Genomic DNA, 14,161 nt, shown 5'->3' on the forward strand with positions numbered 1-14,161 from the left:
CAGCAATGAAGACCCAACAGCCAAAATTAAAAATAAATAAATTTATATAAAAAAATAAAAGTCCCTCGGATTTCTCCAAATATGATAGGAAATATCATATTTGTAATTGCCAAAGATCCCAAGGAGAGAAAAAGCTTCCCTGGCTAGTTCCTAGGAACCCCTTTCCTCATTTTCAGGGCACCTGCTTCTTTTGAGGGTCCCTATGAATAGCTAAGGTGGTAGTCATACCCATCACTGTCAGGCTGTGGGATCCCATAACATTAGAAAGCTGATGTAGACAGCACAATGCTAGGCACACAGTAGTTAGTCAATAAATACTTTCTGGCTCAATGATGTGAAATATAAAGCTGGGTTCTAATTAGACATACATATAGCTTTCATCATTTGGGGAAAACCAAGTTTCTAAAAAAGTCCTTTTTTCTTTTTTTTTCCTTTTTTATCCCCCCCACCAAAAATCCTTTGAGTTAATTTTGGGACTAACTTTTACAAAAACAAAACCCACCAAAAATCAAACCCTAAAAGTTCTTTTCCCTTGAACTATAAACAACATTTTTCTTTTTTCTGTTTTGGTAGTGAACATGAAAATTACCACAACTAAAGGTGAAACACCACTTTCACAAAACATTGGGTCAAAGATGGAAAACTCAATGGTAAATTTAATAGAGTGAAATATGATGTTAAAAACTGAAGATATGAAACACTGATCAAGAACCAATGAACTTTAAACAACTGAAATTACTGGCAATGATTATCTTTAGGAACACTGACAACCCTTAGCAATTATGTAGCATGTTGGCTGGCAAATATTTTAATCAAATGATTTGAAAAATAATAACCCATATGTAACTGGGAAGAAAAAAAATGTAAGAAAAAAAAAGGAAGAGGATAAAAACAAGAAGGAAGAAGGGGATTTATCTTAAAATATTTAATCCAAAAAAAAAAAAATCCCGATCACTAAAATAGTTTACATTCCAAAAAAAGAAGTTATTTGAATGCTGACATTACAACAGGCACAGAATCAACTATTAGATCCTAAATCAAAATTATTTCTATGCCTGCTATCCAAAAATCACGATTAAAAAGCAAACTCCAAATACCACTAAATCCATTTTCTTATTTGTTACTTAATTATATCAGCACTGACAATATAATAGTCACAGAGCTTACAGACAAGGGGAACGAAGGTGATCTGTTTTTGCTCATTTTTTCACCCACTTACAGAAAAAAATTAGATAAACTATATGCTTGATTTTTCAAAACTAAAATAAGAGGCTCCCACTTTTTCCTATAACTTTGAGCATAATTGATAAGCATAACAGAAACATTAAAAAAAAATTCTTCTCATATATTTGGCCCAACAGCTTCAGAAACTCTAAATAGTCTATTTTAGGCTTCACTGAAGAAGGAGGGATACCTGCCTAATTTCTATAGCATCAAAAGAAATCTTGAGGTAGGTACAGAGAATTTATCATCAGGAGGCATATATATATATATATATATATATATGTACACATACACACACCTATCATGCATGCATGTGATGTTTTAAAAATACTCTATAAATATTTCTGAGTTCCAAAATGTATTACACATTCTAGCTTATTACCCTATGTTCGGTATACTGTTATTTGACCTTCTGGTATTTGCACTTTTCCAAGAAGAATGGTTAAGAATAAAAGGCAGAGGAAACTGATCACTTCCTGCCTCCAAATGATGTCGTACTCACCTATGCTTAATTGGTTTACAGGCTCAAATACATGCTATTTTCAAGGCTGTGAATTATATCAAATGACTTTGAAAGAGAAAAAGTAAAGCCATGGCTTAATTTGTTAGTGAAACAAGGCCTTGCTTGAAATTCACGTCAACTTTCCATTCTGCAAAGCAAGTCATCCACATAAAAATGGTCAAAAAAGGACTTCATTTAATTAGTGATATGTAGACTTTTGCATAGAAAAAGGTTACAAAGTAATACAAAAAAGACTAGGTACAGTAATTTTAAAACAAATATTTAAAAGTATAATTTTGCATAATGTTTAACATTTTCATAATGTTTATTGCTTTCTCCACACAGCAGAGAAATGAAGTGCATAATAATACATGCTGTGTCTTTGTCTTTCAACCATAAATTCTCACGTGCTCAATTTCAAAGTATTAAGAGATTATTTTGTCATTAAACAAAATAAAAACAACAAAACCAAAACACCATTATGTAGCACTAGTCTAGGCATGGACAAAAATAATTTATGTACATCCCACTGCATACATTCATCTTGACTTGGGATCAAATACAATCACAAGCTTGACAAAGGACATTTAAAAATCGTGGCTTTTCTCTTCCCATTGTTCTCTCCCTGCCTCATCACTTCCAGAAATGCAACTTCTCCCCAAAAGGTGACAAGAATAGATTTTACATGTTATCGGGATGAAATGAAGAGGATAAATATGTAAAAATAGTCCAAATGAAACTGAATAAATTAAACTTTTACAAACTGGAGAGTTTTCAAGTTGGCATGAGTCAGATAGCCTCTGGTGGGCACACAGTAGGCAACTGCCTCTAGGTGCACTCTATAAATGCATGTTTTATATAAAGAAGCACCGTATTTTGAGCCATAAAAAAAAAAGTGCCTGGGGGTTTGTAGGCAGGGCAGAAATGCTTGTTAATCTGAGCACTGACGTAATAATTGCTTATACTAATACACTGTTAAATGTCACAACTTGGCAAGTTTGTACAAAAAAAGCAAACTAAAATAAAACTAGGTTTCTCAACTTGAAAATTACTTTCAGCAATCCTTTTGGCCAATAAAAACCTGTTGATTTCAACAGAGTGCTCTTTTCTGGTATTTGTACTAAAATGTCTGCTGCCTAATGCAAGACTTCTGTCCCTTCTCCTTTCTTAACCTAACCTCTACGCTCCTCTACGCTCTTCTACGCTCTTCTTTACTTGTGCAACGCTGTATGTTCAAAAGAAAACTTTACTAGCTCAGGCACTTATGAAACACGAATTTTTTTTTCCATTTAGTTTCAAGAAAATTCAGTCAGGGCATTTTTCTTCCGCAATTCAGACATCGTGATGCACTGCTGGATGGTTCAGTCCATATATTTTCCAGGAGACTTCTAGATGAAAACAAGTGTGACATTTTCAAAAGTTGCTGATGTCAGTTACCAAACTGCCTTAAACCAAAACAGAGAAAAAAGATAATACCACATTTCCACTTCTGAGGTTTGTGTCTCAAATAGCTTTATTGTTCCTTTGTGGATCCGCAGACATCTGTATGGCTACTTTCAGGGTGCAGAGGTTTTAAGCTGACTCTGAAATGAAGGACATTCAGTTACTACTGCAAGAAGTTCAATGAAAACTTAAAAAGCTCCCACTTCTGTCCCCCAGGGTCGGTAAGGTTTACTGTTTGTTCCACTGCTTGTCTGCTGAGGGCTGGACGTGGCTGATACCGACAAGGGAGGGCTGATGGCTGTGGCAGCTGCCACCGCTGCAGCTGCGTTTGGGGGGAGCATGGGGAATGCCCCAGCAAAGGACAGGGGGAAGCTGTGCGCAGCTGCCGTGGCTGCTGCAGCGGCCGCGTGGACAGTGGCTGAGAGGGACAAGAGAGAAGTGGAGAGAGGTGGCACACAGGGGGCGATGCTGCCTGTTGACGGCATCCGAAGGGCAGAGTCTGCGTGGGCAAACGTGGCCGTGAGGAGGGTGGAGCCGTGGGCAGGAGGCACTTCTGAAGTGGTGGAGAGGCGGCAAGGCGTGGGCTCCGAGGCGTGGAGTCCGCTGGGTTGGAGCAGGGCTGCCGGAAGGTGGTGGAAGGCTGCCGCCCAGTGGTGAGGATGCAGGGGGTGATGGTGGTGGGCCAGAGAAGAGGTCATTGCCGCCGCCTCTCGCTGTGAGGCACACGTGCTGAGATGAGAGACCAGGCGCACCCGCAGTGGATCGGAGGAGTCCAGGCCTTCCACAGAGCTCAGGTACCTTGCCACTTCGGTTAAGCACTCTCGGAATCCAATGCTCATGAAGTCCATGGCAAGAGCATGGGCGTCAAAGTAGCCTGCAAGGAGATTTGAGCAAAGTGGGGGCCAGGAGAGACAGTGAGAGAAAGAATGATACAATTATGAAGAGTAGCCACCACCTACATTCCACCCTGTCCTTCAGAGATTTAAGTAGAACGACGATCCTTTCTGAGAACGTTGCCAGCTATTTATGGTTGTAATTTTTGCAGAAGTTAAGAAAGTGCACTTTGCAATTCACATGTGTGACAACTCTGGCAATGCTACGTACTGTAGTTGTTCCTGCAACCAAATAGCACAGTGGGGAAAAGAATTAAGAACATCTGTGTTTCAAACACTTCCAGAAAAAAAAAAGATGGTGTCTCTTCTTTTGTATTGTGGGATAGTGAAATTTTCTAGTAAACTTTTCCATGGTATAACAGAGTACCAGTCTCTCTGTCTCTGTCACATGAATTGGAGATTAAAGGGTTTATCTGAAACATCCTCACTCTCTTGGCATTTATAACCGAGATGTGAAATGCATATGAACAGTTTGAGGACTTTTTTAGAAATGTGCCAGAACTGCTTAATAAATTCATAAATGCTTCTTGACTCATAGTGTTTTTTATCAACAAAATGAAAACACCATTGCTTTGTATGGAAAAAAGTTAAAGAAGCAAAATGACTTTTAAAAATTTGATTACTAAATTGAAGATCTTATTTTTCTATCAGGTAATATAACATTACTATAACTCCTAGTTTCCCTGAAGTCCAAATATATATTTCTTTCATTGGTTAGCTTACTTTTTTCTGGCATCCGTCCAAGAAAAAAATGTATATTAATTGTGTCAGTGTGTATACACATACCCTTACACCTAAGGTTACTACCATTAAAATGGCTAGAGCTGGTCTCATTTATGAGAATCCCTTTTTATCCAAGGATAATACATTAGAATAGAAAATAGTAACATCTGATTAGTATCAGTGACAATTTAGGGTACTGATAATAATCAGACATTTGGGGAAATGTCACCACTTTGAATAAGTAACCTCTAATGTGTATAAACGTAACCTTTCTTTTTTTTTTTTTTTTTTTTTTCCCGGTACGCGGGCCTCTCACTGTTGTGGCCTCTCCCGTTGTGGAGCACAGGCTCCGGACGCGCAGGCTCAGCGGCCATGGCTCACGGGCCCAGCCGCTCCGTGGCATGTGGGATCTTCCCGGACCGGGGCACGAACCCATGTCCCCTGCATTGGCAGGCGGACTCTCAACCACTGTGCCACCGGGGAAGCCCCAAACGTAACCTTTTTAGACTTTTTTTCTCATTTGCAACTTTTTTTTTAAACACTTTTCAAATTAAAATTTAGTCTACTCACTTCGGGGATGTGTATATACATAAATGAGAACTATCACATTCAAACAAGGTTATTTTCATCTAAGGCATTTACTACATTCCCTTTTTTTACGTTTTTGTAGATCAAAGTATTACCTGTTTTGTTTAGCATCTATTAACAATTAGACTAGCACTTTGGAAAACAGTAGTCACAATATTCTAAGTCCAAGAGCTAGAATTTCAACAGAAATTTGGAAGTCCCAAAAAGAAATTTGAGGAAAAAATAAACACCATTAAAACAGTAACAACAACAGCACAAAGCTGACATAAGAGAATATCATGAAATGTGGAAGATTAGCAACAAAAAGAGTCATCATCCCAGGACTTCAGCATGGTTAGCAATAAAGCCCCTGGCATTAGGAGGGAACGTTCTTCCTGAAGAAGATGCCTCCAAAGAAAGACTTCACATTAAGAGTCCTCAGGGTTCTCTGCAAGGCTTTGCAGACTTCTGACTTCATGAGAGAAGGGAGATAATCATCAGAGTAGACAAAGAGTCCAGAAACCCAGAGGGATCTAGAAATTTAGGTTACTCTACTAAATTCTCTCTAGAAACTCCTGCAATACCAAGACAGACTAAAGAATGGACCAACAGAATTGTACCCCAGGAGCTTCCAAGAATCTTCATGAGTCGGCATGAAGTAATTGAAATTTGTGATTTGCCAGCTGTATGCGGTTGTATATGGGTGAGTTCTCTGTTGCATCTTAAGGAATATAAATTATGTAATTCCTATACTGTTGCTGAATGCAGAGGGAAATGACAATGAGCAACTGTTTCCTGTGACCGCATCTTGGGCCAATAATCATAGCACAGGGGTCCACACCACTTCCATCACTGCTCTCTGGGCTTTAAGTGAATAAGCTCACAACAACCTTGTGAAGTGAACACTATTACTGTCCTCATTTTACAAATGAAGAAACTGGGGCTCAGAAAAGGTCAGTCCTTTATCTAGGGTCACAGACCAAAAAAAAAAAAAAGAAAAACAAGCCAGGATTTGAAACCAGGCAACCCAAATGTAGTGTCTGTCCTTCACCAGTACATTCTGAGGCCCCCATAGCAGCTGTGAGTCTTTTAACAATTCGAGCCCACACTACCAGCCCCCCTTCTTCAAGGCCCACACGTTCTCCTGCGAGGTGACCTCTCTAATGAGCTGGCAGTCAGGCGACTTGTATGGAGCTTGCTCGGAAATGTCTGTTCACAAACTATTTTGGGATGAATTTTAGGACTGTTCAGGTAGCCAAGAATAGCAACCAAGATGGAACTTAGTGTTTATAATAAGGCATAAGAACAATATTACTCTTTAGAAGTATAGCTCATGCCAAATATTTGAAACGCTGATAAAAATTCTTAGCCTTGTGGCTAACAATGCCAAGGGAAGTAAAGCAATCAAACAACTTTCCCTGCACGATCACTAACCCGATCAGTCCCCTAACATCCTGAGGGAGCAGGTGTAGAGACAGAATCCTGGGGCGGCGGGGGGCCTTGAGGGCTCAGAGTGCTAGTACAGGCCTCCCTGTGCAGCCCAGCACCTCTGTCTCGGCTTAAAGGTTAGTCAGTGGCCAAGCTGGGCTGGATCACAGGCTTCCAGAATTTCATCCAGTTCTCTTCCCTATTACGTAAGAATATTTGCAGCCTAGGCTGAGGGTTACATTTTAAAGAGTAGAAATCACAATTCCATACCCGTTCAGGATGGTTATTCAGGCAGGATGGTTCCTTGAGAAGGTACAACAGAGGGTAAGTCACACCGTGTGTGAGGGCGTCCCTTTACAATGATCACCCCCCCAACCTGACACAGGTAAAAGATGGTGAAGGTCAGGGCTGATGCTCCACAGGTCCTCAGCTGGAGTTAAACACTGAGATACTTCAGTACCAATTGATAAACAGCTATTTCCCTCCAATGCCCTGCTCCTGTCCTGATCTAGGGCAAACTCTGATACTACGTAATAAAAGGCTAATGCTGAGCAGAGATAAGTGTTCAGGGTGTAGCTGCAGCACTTAGCCCCTGTGGTACCCTCTCCTTACCCAGTTATCAAATATATGGAACAGCACCCTTGGCTAAGATGAATACCAAAGGCCTGCTTGAAGGGTGAAAAAGATATAAAAGGGCAAAATCAAGTCTGAGTGATGTGTGAGAGGTGGGATAATGAAATCTGAATGAATACTACATCGTTTAGGATCTCAAGTCCATTCACAGCATGAAGTGAGGGTCAGTTCCTGACCCTCTGGACTTTTCTTCCCTAAATCACTATCCAGTACAGAAGACATCTCTCAACAGCACTGGGCCCAGGGCACCTGCTCCTCTTTGCTCTTCACAGGAATGCCTGCTCCATCAGTGGTTTCCAGGACAGAGATTCACTACCTGCACTTCAAATGCTCTGTGTGGTCTAAATCCAAGATCAACCAAACTCTGAAAACAACAATGAAAATTCACTTCCTTTGGAATAGCTACATTATAGTGAGTCCTATTCCTGATTTAACGGGGGACTGGGGAGAGGGAAAGAAGAAGAGAAAAAGATTGCCTCTAACCTCCTGTTTATGTTTGGATGTTTGTGTGTTTGTTTTGTCTTTCTGTACAAATTCCAGCATGCACTTCTGAAAGTCCCAAACAAACCTCTGACCAGGCTGCTGTGAATGAAGCTTTACTCCCACAGTATTATAAAAGCAAACACAAGCCCAGGGTCAAGTGCTTCTTTTGTTCCAGAAGTTCTTTCCCACGAGTTCAATCCTGCCATTAGCATTGATTTCCACAGCTTTAATCTGGGACCTCCTATCTCAGCTCGTTAAAGAACTGTTCAACTATGACTTCCTTACAATCTTAGGGAGAAAAAATGAAAAGAGAGAGGTAGAAGGGGCGGGGGGGTTGGGGATGAAGTCACCTACTTACCTTTACCCCCAGTTGCCTGGAGCATCTTTAAATGATCGACTGTCATTTGCAGTATTTCAGCTTTTTCTAACTTTGCAGATCCCTGAATAAACAAATAATAAAATCTTATCAGTCCTATGGAAATGAATTTGGAACAACTTACCCTGAAGTTTTAATTTTCCCTCTCACTAGAAAATTCTAAGTTTAACTTTTTCACAGAAAAATATGAATTCTTCCTGAACTTTACATGAAAACACTAATTGCATCACACCTAATGACAGATATTTGCCATTTTAACTTTTAAAGACTAAAAGGCATAATAAATAATTTTTAAACACAAAAATAATTACACTAAGATCACTCTACCCAAACTACTACAACTGCAAAAATCTCAAACTGCATCAAACTGGTTAATAATATACTTTATTTTATCAGGGGATATACAATAGTCTTATATAATGCTGAAGTCTAGATCAGTTGAATCCAACTCTGGAGGAAAAGCAGATAGGATCTCATCAAATTATTGTTAAAAAGCATATTTTTCAAAAATAGAAAATTCTATTATGCCTTTAAGGTAATTCATACTACACCACTGTTAAGTATAGAACCAAAAGTGCGAAGGGAAGACTTTCAAGGTTTTTTTTTTTTCCCAATAATTACCAGCAGGTGTCACTGTAAATTCCAAGATCATAAACAAGGAAGCATAATCTAACTTTAATCTAATAAGCATCAAAAATGCTTAAGGATATTTGAACACTTTAAAATAGTTCTTAATAAAACTGTCATATTTTTATGCCCCTCCCCCATTTTAAAACAAGGCAACCTCTGGAAACCAACTGAAATACAAATGTGCCACTTCAAACTCTCTCAGAGGGCTGTGGGTGGCTTCTAATTTCTTGGAAGAGCTAAATAATTAAATCAGTATGTTTTCTTGAAAAGGAAACTGCAGTTTATTTCAGGTTCCTATGCTTTACTTGTTTTGTGAAAATTGTCAGCACCCAGTACATGGTGAGAGTGCCAGAGTGACTTAAACTGCTTGAAAGAACACTCTTCTAATTATATTGTGACAGGGCCAGCTCTCTAGGGTTGGTCGCCAAGCTCAGCAAATGGGAAAGCCTGTGTTTATGGTAACTAACTGCCAAACTACTGAGGTTTGCTTTTAAGGTTTAAGTCGACATTTAAGAAAAAAAATCGAACGAACTCCACCCCCCCCAACCCCCCGCCAAAAAAATCACCAAACTGTTTCTCATAATTGTAGACATTTCAGCACTGAAAGTAAAAACGTCACTGATTACTGATATTTTCATTTTCAACGTATTGTCATGGGAAATGCTAATAATCAAAACTACAATTTGCCCATTACATTTAGCTCATTAAAGACAGTTTCAGCATATAGAGTGGTGACTTTTTTCTCTTAAAAATGTATAGTCAACAGCATTTGACAACTTATACTTCTGTCAATGTTCAGTTTTTCCATGAATATGTACAGTAGTTTCAGTGAAAGTGACTAATAACAAAACTGCAGTTTCTGGATAATTTCCAAGGGCTTTGTCGGGCTTGCTTTATAATGTTTGTGGTTCATGAAGTAAACAACAAAATGGAATAAACAAACAACAGCTGTCTTATACCCTATTTGAATTTAATTGAAAGTTATTTTCAGCAAAGGTACGATGCCATACTCTGAAAGATGCTCTTTGAAATCTATCAGCCATGGCGGCAGGAGGAAAAACACAACTCTTCCAAGATGAAAAGGAAGATTTAAACATTTGGCTTCCTACTTTACTAAGTGTGCAAATCTTTTTTTTTCTTCCTTTTTTTTTTTTGGTAAAGGAATACTTTAATTCTGAAAAGGGGAATTTATGGCTAGTTTGATTTTTACCAAACTTCCACAAAGATGCCTCAAAACAAACATCATTCTATTAAGCCAGGGATTAAAAATGAAACCAAGTGGTTTGGTAAATAAATTTTGTTAGTATTATTATTTAGGAAATAGAGCTAGAGGTGTTACTTCCTCGGCTTTGATTATTTTTTAAAATAAAAAGCTTACTTTTAAAAGTTTGAGACAAAAATGAAATTTCACATAGATATCTTTTCTGAAGAAGAATACTACATACAGCTCAGTTTTAAACAAAACCACTACTGGTATTCACAGAAAGAACAGAGAGAGCATGAACATGTGAACATGTTACCCTTAAGGGGAAAATAAGCTAGAGAATGGAAATGTTTTTCAACTTCATGATGGATTATGTTTTTAATAGTTTTGCCACAACAAAGCATTTTATTGAAATAGCTGCTCTGTGCCAGATCACGGCACATACACCATTATTTTAATGAGCTTTAAGAAGAACCCACGTTGCCAGATGAGAGAATCAGTTTTTTTGAGCTCACTGGTGGGGTGGTCAGGATGGGGGGGCAGCTTACTTGTTTTTCGAAAGCAGTTGGCACCAGTCGTCTCAGCTCAGATAAACTGTTATTTATCCGATCTCGACGCCTTTTCTCTATTATCTATCCCCCAAAAGCAAAACAACAACAAAAGTTCATGAATACACAAATGATAAAATTACTCGTAATGGAAAAATACAACTGCTACACATTAGGCTGGATTACATGAAATAAAAAGACAAAAAAATAATCACATACCCCTCTCCTTTTCTTTCTTGCCATAATCTGAGATGTCGTTGTTGGAGAATTCGATCTAATCACAGAGCTAGTACTTTGTCTATGAAATAAGAAGAGTTTGTCAGGTGCTGAATTAACATAACAATTGTTTTCTTCTGGGTGCTTGATGGCACCCATTAAATATTCAGAGTGATAGCACAGTTCAGATCAGCATTATTTTATTCTTAATTCTTGCTCTTTGCAGACTTTGCTTTCAGCCCTTATATCTCTTTTCAGATAGGAATCATGCCTTTTTTTCTTTTAATTTTAATGAGTAACCCAGATGTCAAATCAACTGGCAAAAACGTCCCTAAACTTTTACCAAGCTTCCCAATGAAATAATTATGGGCAGTCAGGGTGAGAAGTTAGATATTAGTACTTCCTAGTTCCACTCATAAATGTTTCTTAAAAGTCAATTAATCTCTAATAGCATCCCTCCTCCTCCCTCTGGTAAGACCCAATGAACAAAGCAAAGCTATTTTAAAATAATTACTATCAAACAGATATACAGCCATCACATGTCAAACTGTTGTCCCTAGATGCAATCTTTAAAATAAACAGAAGTTACCTTACTATTTCAAAACTCCAAGTAGTCATACAAGAAAAAAATGACAAATTCAATGTTTTCTATATTAATCTTCCAAAAGAATGACCCCAAATTAAATATGCCACTAATAGAAAAATTAAAATTAGATCAAATACTAAGTAAATGTTTTACTTTGAAAATAAAACTCTAGGTGAGTATCTCTCAGCCTTCAATCTAAGCTTAATCCATTCAGAGTTGTAATCCATATTGAGTTTGCTAATGAAAATATATTCTATATCAAAAGTTCAGTCAAATCACTATACTGTCACATAATTTTTATGATCCTTTCTAGTTTGTATCTGTTTCTCTTCATAATTCATGGATACTCTGCTTCCTCATGTTCTCAAATTCTCCAGGTTCCTGTTATTTGTTCTCTTTCATTATAGAAATATTGCACACACCAGGTTCTTATTACCTCACCTTCTCACTTCTGGATCTTATTTCTGAATTAACTGTTCCCCTCATTCCCACCCCCTTCTCAACTGGTTTCACCTTTCACATGACATCTTTTGTTTTTCCGATCTCATTTTTTATGATGACACAACACTTTAATAATTAGAAGATACTTTGCAAACAACGTTTCAAGCAAATATCTTTGCTTTTGCTGATTCCGGGCTAAGGTTTGTACATATTAGAATAATAATATTGAAAGAAAACCAGTTTTCCAAACGTAGAATTTTACTCTTTGAGTGACAGCTGCAGATAAATAATTAAGGTGCTTCTGGGGATGGCAATTAGAAGCAATTATCATTTGACCCGCCTTGGCACTAAAACGCCTCCATAACCTCCCTCTGTCACTGGAAAGTGGAGGTCTGGCTTCCGTGATCACGATCTCGATCTTCTCCAGACTCAGGAACAAGCAAAGAGACAGATGATGCCTGAAACGATCCTTCATCTGTCACTCACACTCCCGTCAGTCAAGTCACATACGATCAACCTGGAAATCTCAGCCTACTTAGCCTTGACATCGCTAATTGCTTTCATGGCTCCAAAGAGCAAGTCATCTTTTAGTCTCTTTAAAAATAAAAAAAAAAATCATTTTTTTCTCTCTTCGCCTGGCCCATTTTGAAAGTGCTCCCAAATGCAGTTTCGGTGGCGGGGGCGTCGCCCGTCTCCCGGGCGTGCCAGTCCGCAAGCCCAACGCTGACAGCCGGGGACCCTCCTTCGCCAACCTCTGCACACTTTCGGCCGCCCCACCCCTAGGGTGCAAAACCACATGCCTCGACCCACCCGAACACGCGCTCCGTAAGCGCCCACCCCTGAAAGTTTTTCGGGCAAAACTTTCCCCGCTCGGTTAGAACGCGGCGGAGAGGAACCTCGGGATTTCCAAGGAGCCGCTCGTACACAAAGCTCCCCGATGCCTCGGGCTCCGGACAGCTCCCGCCGAGCCCGCGCTCACCCCGAGTAATTGTTCTCGCTCCCCACGTCGATGGTCTCGTCCATGTCGCTCTCAGAGGTCGTCTCCTCACAAGGGCGCTTCATCACGGCGAACACCGCGCGGGGTGCAGCCGGGCCGGAGCCTCGGACACCGAGCCGGACGCAGCGCCCTCCCTGCCTGCCTCCTCCCTCCCACCCTCCCTGGGCCCGGGCAGGCGCGGCTCGGGCGGCGGCGCGGTCGTCTCCTCGCGGCTCTTTCCCACGCTGCAGCCCAGCTCGGCCGCAAGAGCCGGCGCCAGCCACGCCTCCCCGCGCGGGCGGGGCCCCCTAGTCCGCTTCCAGCGCGCAGGCCCCCGCAGCTCCGCCGGGCACCGCCTCCTCGGGAGTCAGCGTGGTCCGGGATTGGCCGGAGCGGAGGGGCGGGGCTGCGCTCGCCAAAGCCCGCCGCGGAGCTCCGGCTGAGGCGTGGGAACGCGGCCGCGCATCTGGGGCCCAGGAGCTGAGCGCGGGTGGGGAGAGGCGGCGGCGAGCGGGAGCGCGAAGTCACTAACTCTAGATAGGGAAGCGCGCGGACGTGGGCACAGGCGCCGGCGCGGGCGCGGCGGGGGTGGGGGCGGGCTGGCGAGGGGCGGGTTCTGGACCTCGGGTTTTGGCGCTCCTCCGCACCCAGCCGTCTGCCGGTGAAGTTTCAGCCCTGTGTTTAAAGAATAACCCCAAGCGCGTGGCTGAGTGTGAGCGAGCGTGTGTGACGTCGGGAGGCGCCGTGGCTTAACCGAACCGCCCCACTCGGCTGTCCCTTGTCTGGACCAAAACTGCTGACTGACTGACCCTGGCGGTCACATTTGCCCTCTGGGGTTTTCGAAAACCCTAAATCAAAGTTGCTTTTCTCTTTGGCAACTCCCAAGGCTACTTCCGCGGCCTCTGGGCTGTGAACAGATAAGGACGCAAGTTTCCCCGACCAGGTACTTAACAGCTGGCGGTCGGAGGGTCTGAGAGACCGGCCACCAAACGATTTTCGATTTGCACCTAATCAGTTCTTTCCATTTGGCCACTGAGGCTGTGGATAATAGATCCCGTTGAGTAGACCGTGGGCTGGAGTTGTGTCTACTCTGGTGGCAGGAAGGACTAGAGCAATGATGCGGGTATTTCAGGACACAATTTTAGTAGTTTTTCAAGTTCGAGTTTTTCGGGCTTGGATTATCCAGATAATTGCAATTCTCCACACTCCCTGGTTTGGGTAGTCGCAGCGGTAGAGTTAAGTAGAATCCCGGACGTGAAAAAAACATCGCGCTTGGAAATTTAGTTTG

At 41.2% G+C, this 14,161-nt stretch overlaps 1 protein-coding gene across 3 annotated transcripts; it reads right to left on the bottom strand.

Annotated features, from left to right (window-relative positions):
- Window positions 1-2,027: 2,027 nt before the first annotated feature.
- HEY2 (hes related family bHLH transcription factor with YRPW motif 2) lies at window positions 2,028-13,107 on the bottom strand. Of its 3 annotated transcripts, none has more exons than XR_003681440.2 (6): window positions 12,877-13,107; window positions 10,874-10,952; window positions 10,655-10,738; window positions 8,255-8,336; window positions 3,206-4,043; window positions 2,028-3,114 (listed from the first exon to the last, which is right to left on the bottom strand). XR_003681440.2 is itself a non-coding variant. In XM_028494476.2 (6 exons), exons 1-6 carry the CDS (start codon window positions 12,957-12,959, stop codon window positions 3,299-3,301), a joined length of 981 nt encoding a protein of 326 aa, XP_028350277.1. In that variant the 5' UTR covers window positions 12,960-13,088; the 3' UTR covers window positions 2,028-3,298. The 3 variants fall into 3 exon arrangements, 2 of the variants coding, with proteins under 2 accessions (XP_028350277.1, XP_007130735.1); XM_028494476.2 differs by having other exon boundaries at window positions 2,028-3,309; window positions 3,402-4,043; window positions 12,877-13,088; XM_007130673.3 differs by having other exon boundaries at window positions 2,028-4,043.
- Window positions 13,108-14,161: the final 1,054 nt, after the last annotated feature.

Source organism: Physeter macrocephalus, chromosome 10 (assembly GCF_002837175.3).
Source record: "Physeter macrocephalus isolate SW-GA chromosome 10, ASM283717v5, whole genome shotgun sequence".
NCBI classification, from domain to species: Eukaryota; Metazoa; Chordata; class Mammalia; order Artiodactyla; family Physeteridae; genus Physeter; species Physeter macrocephalus.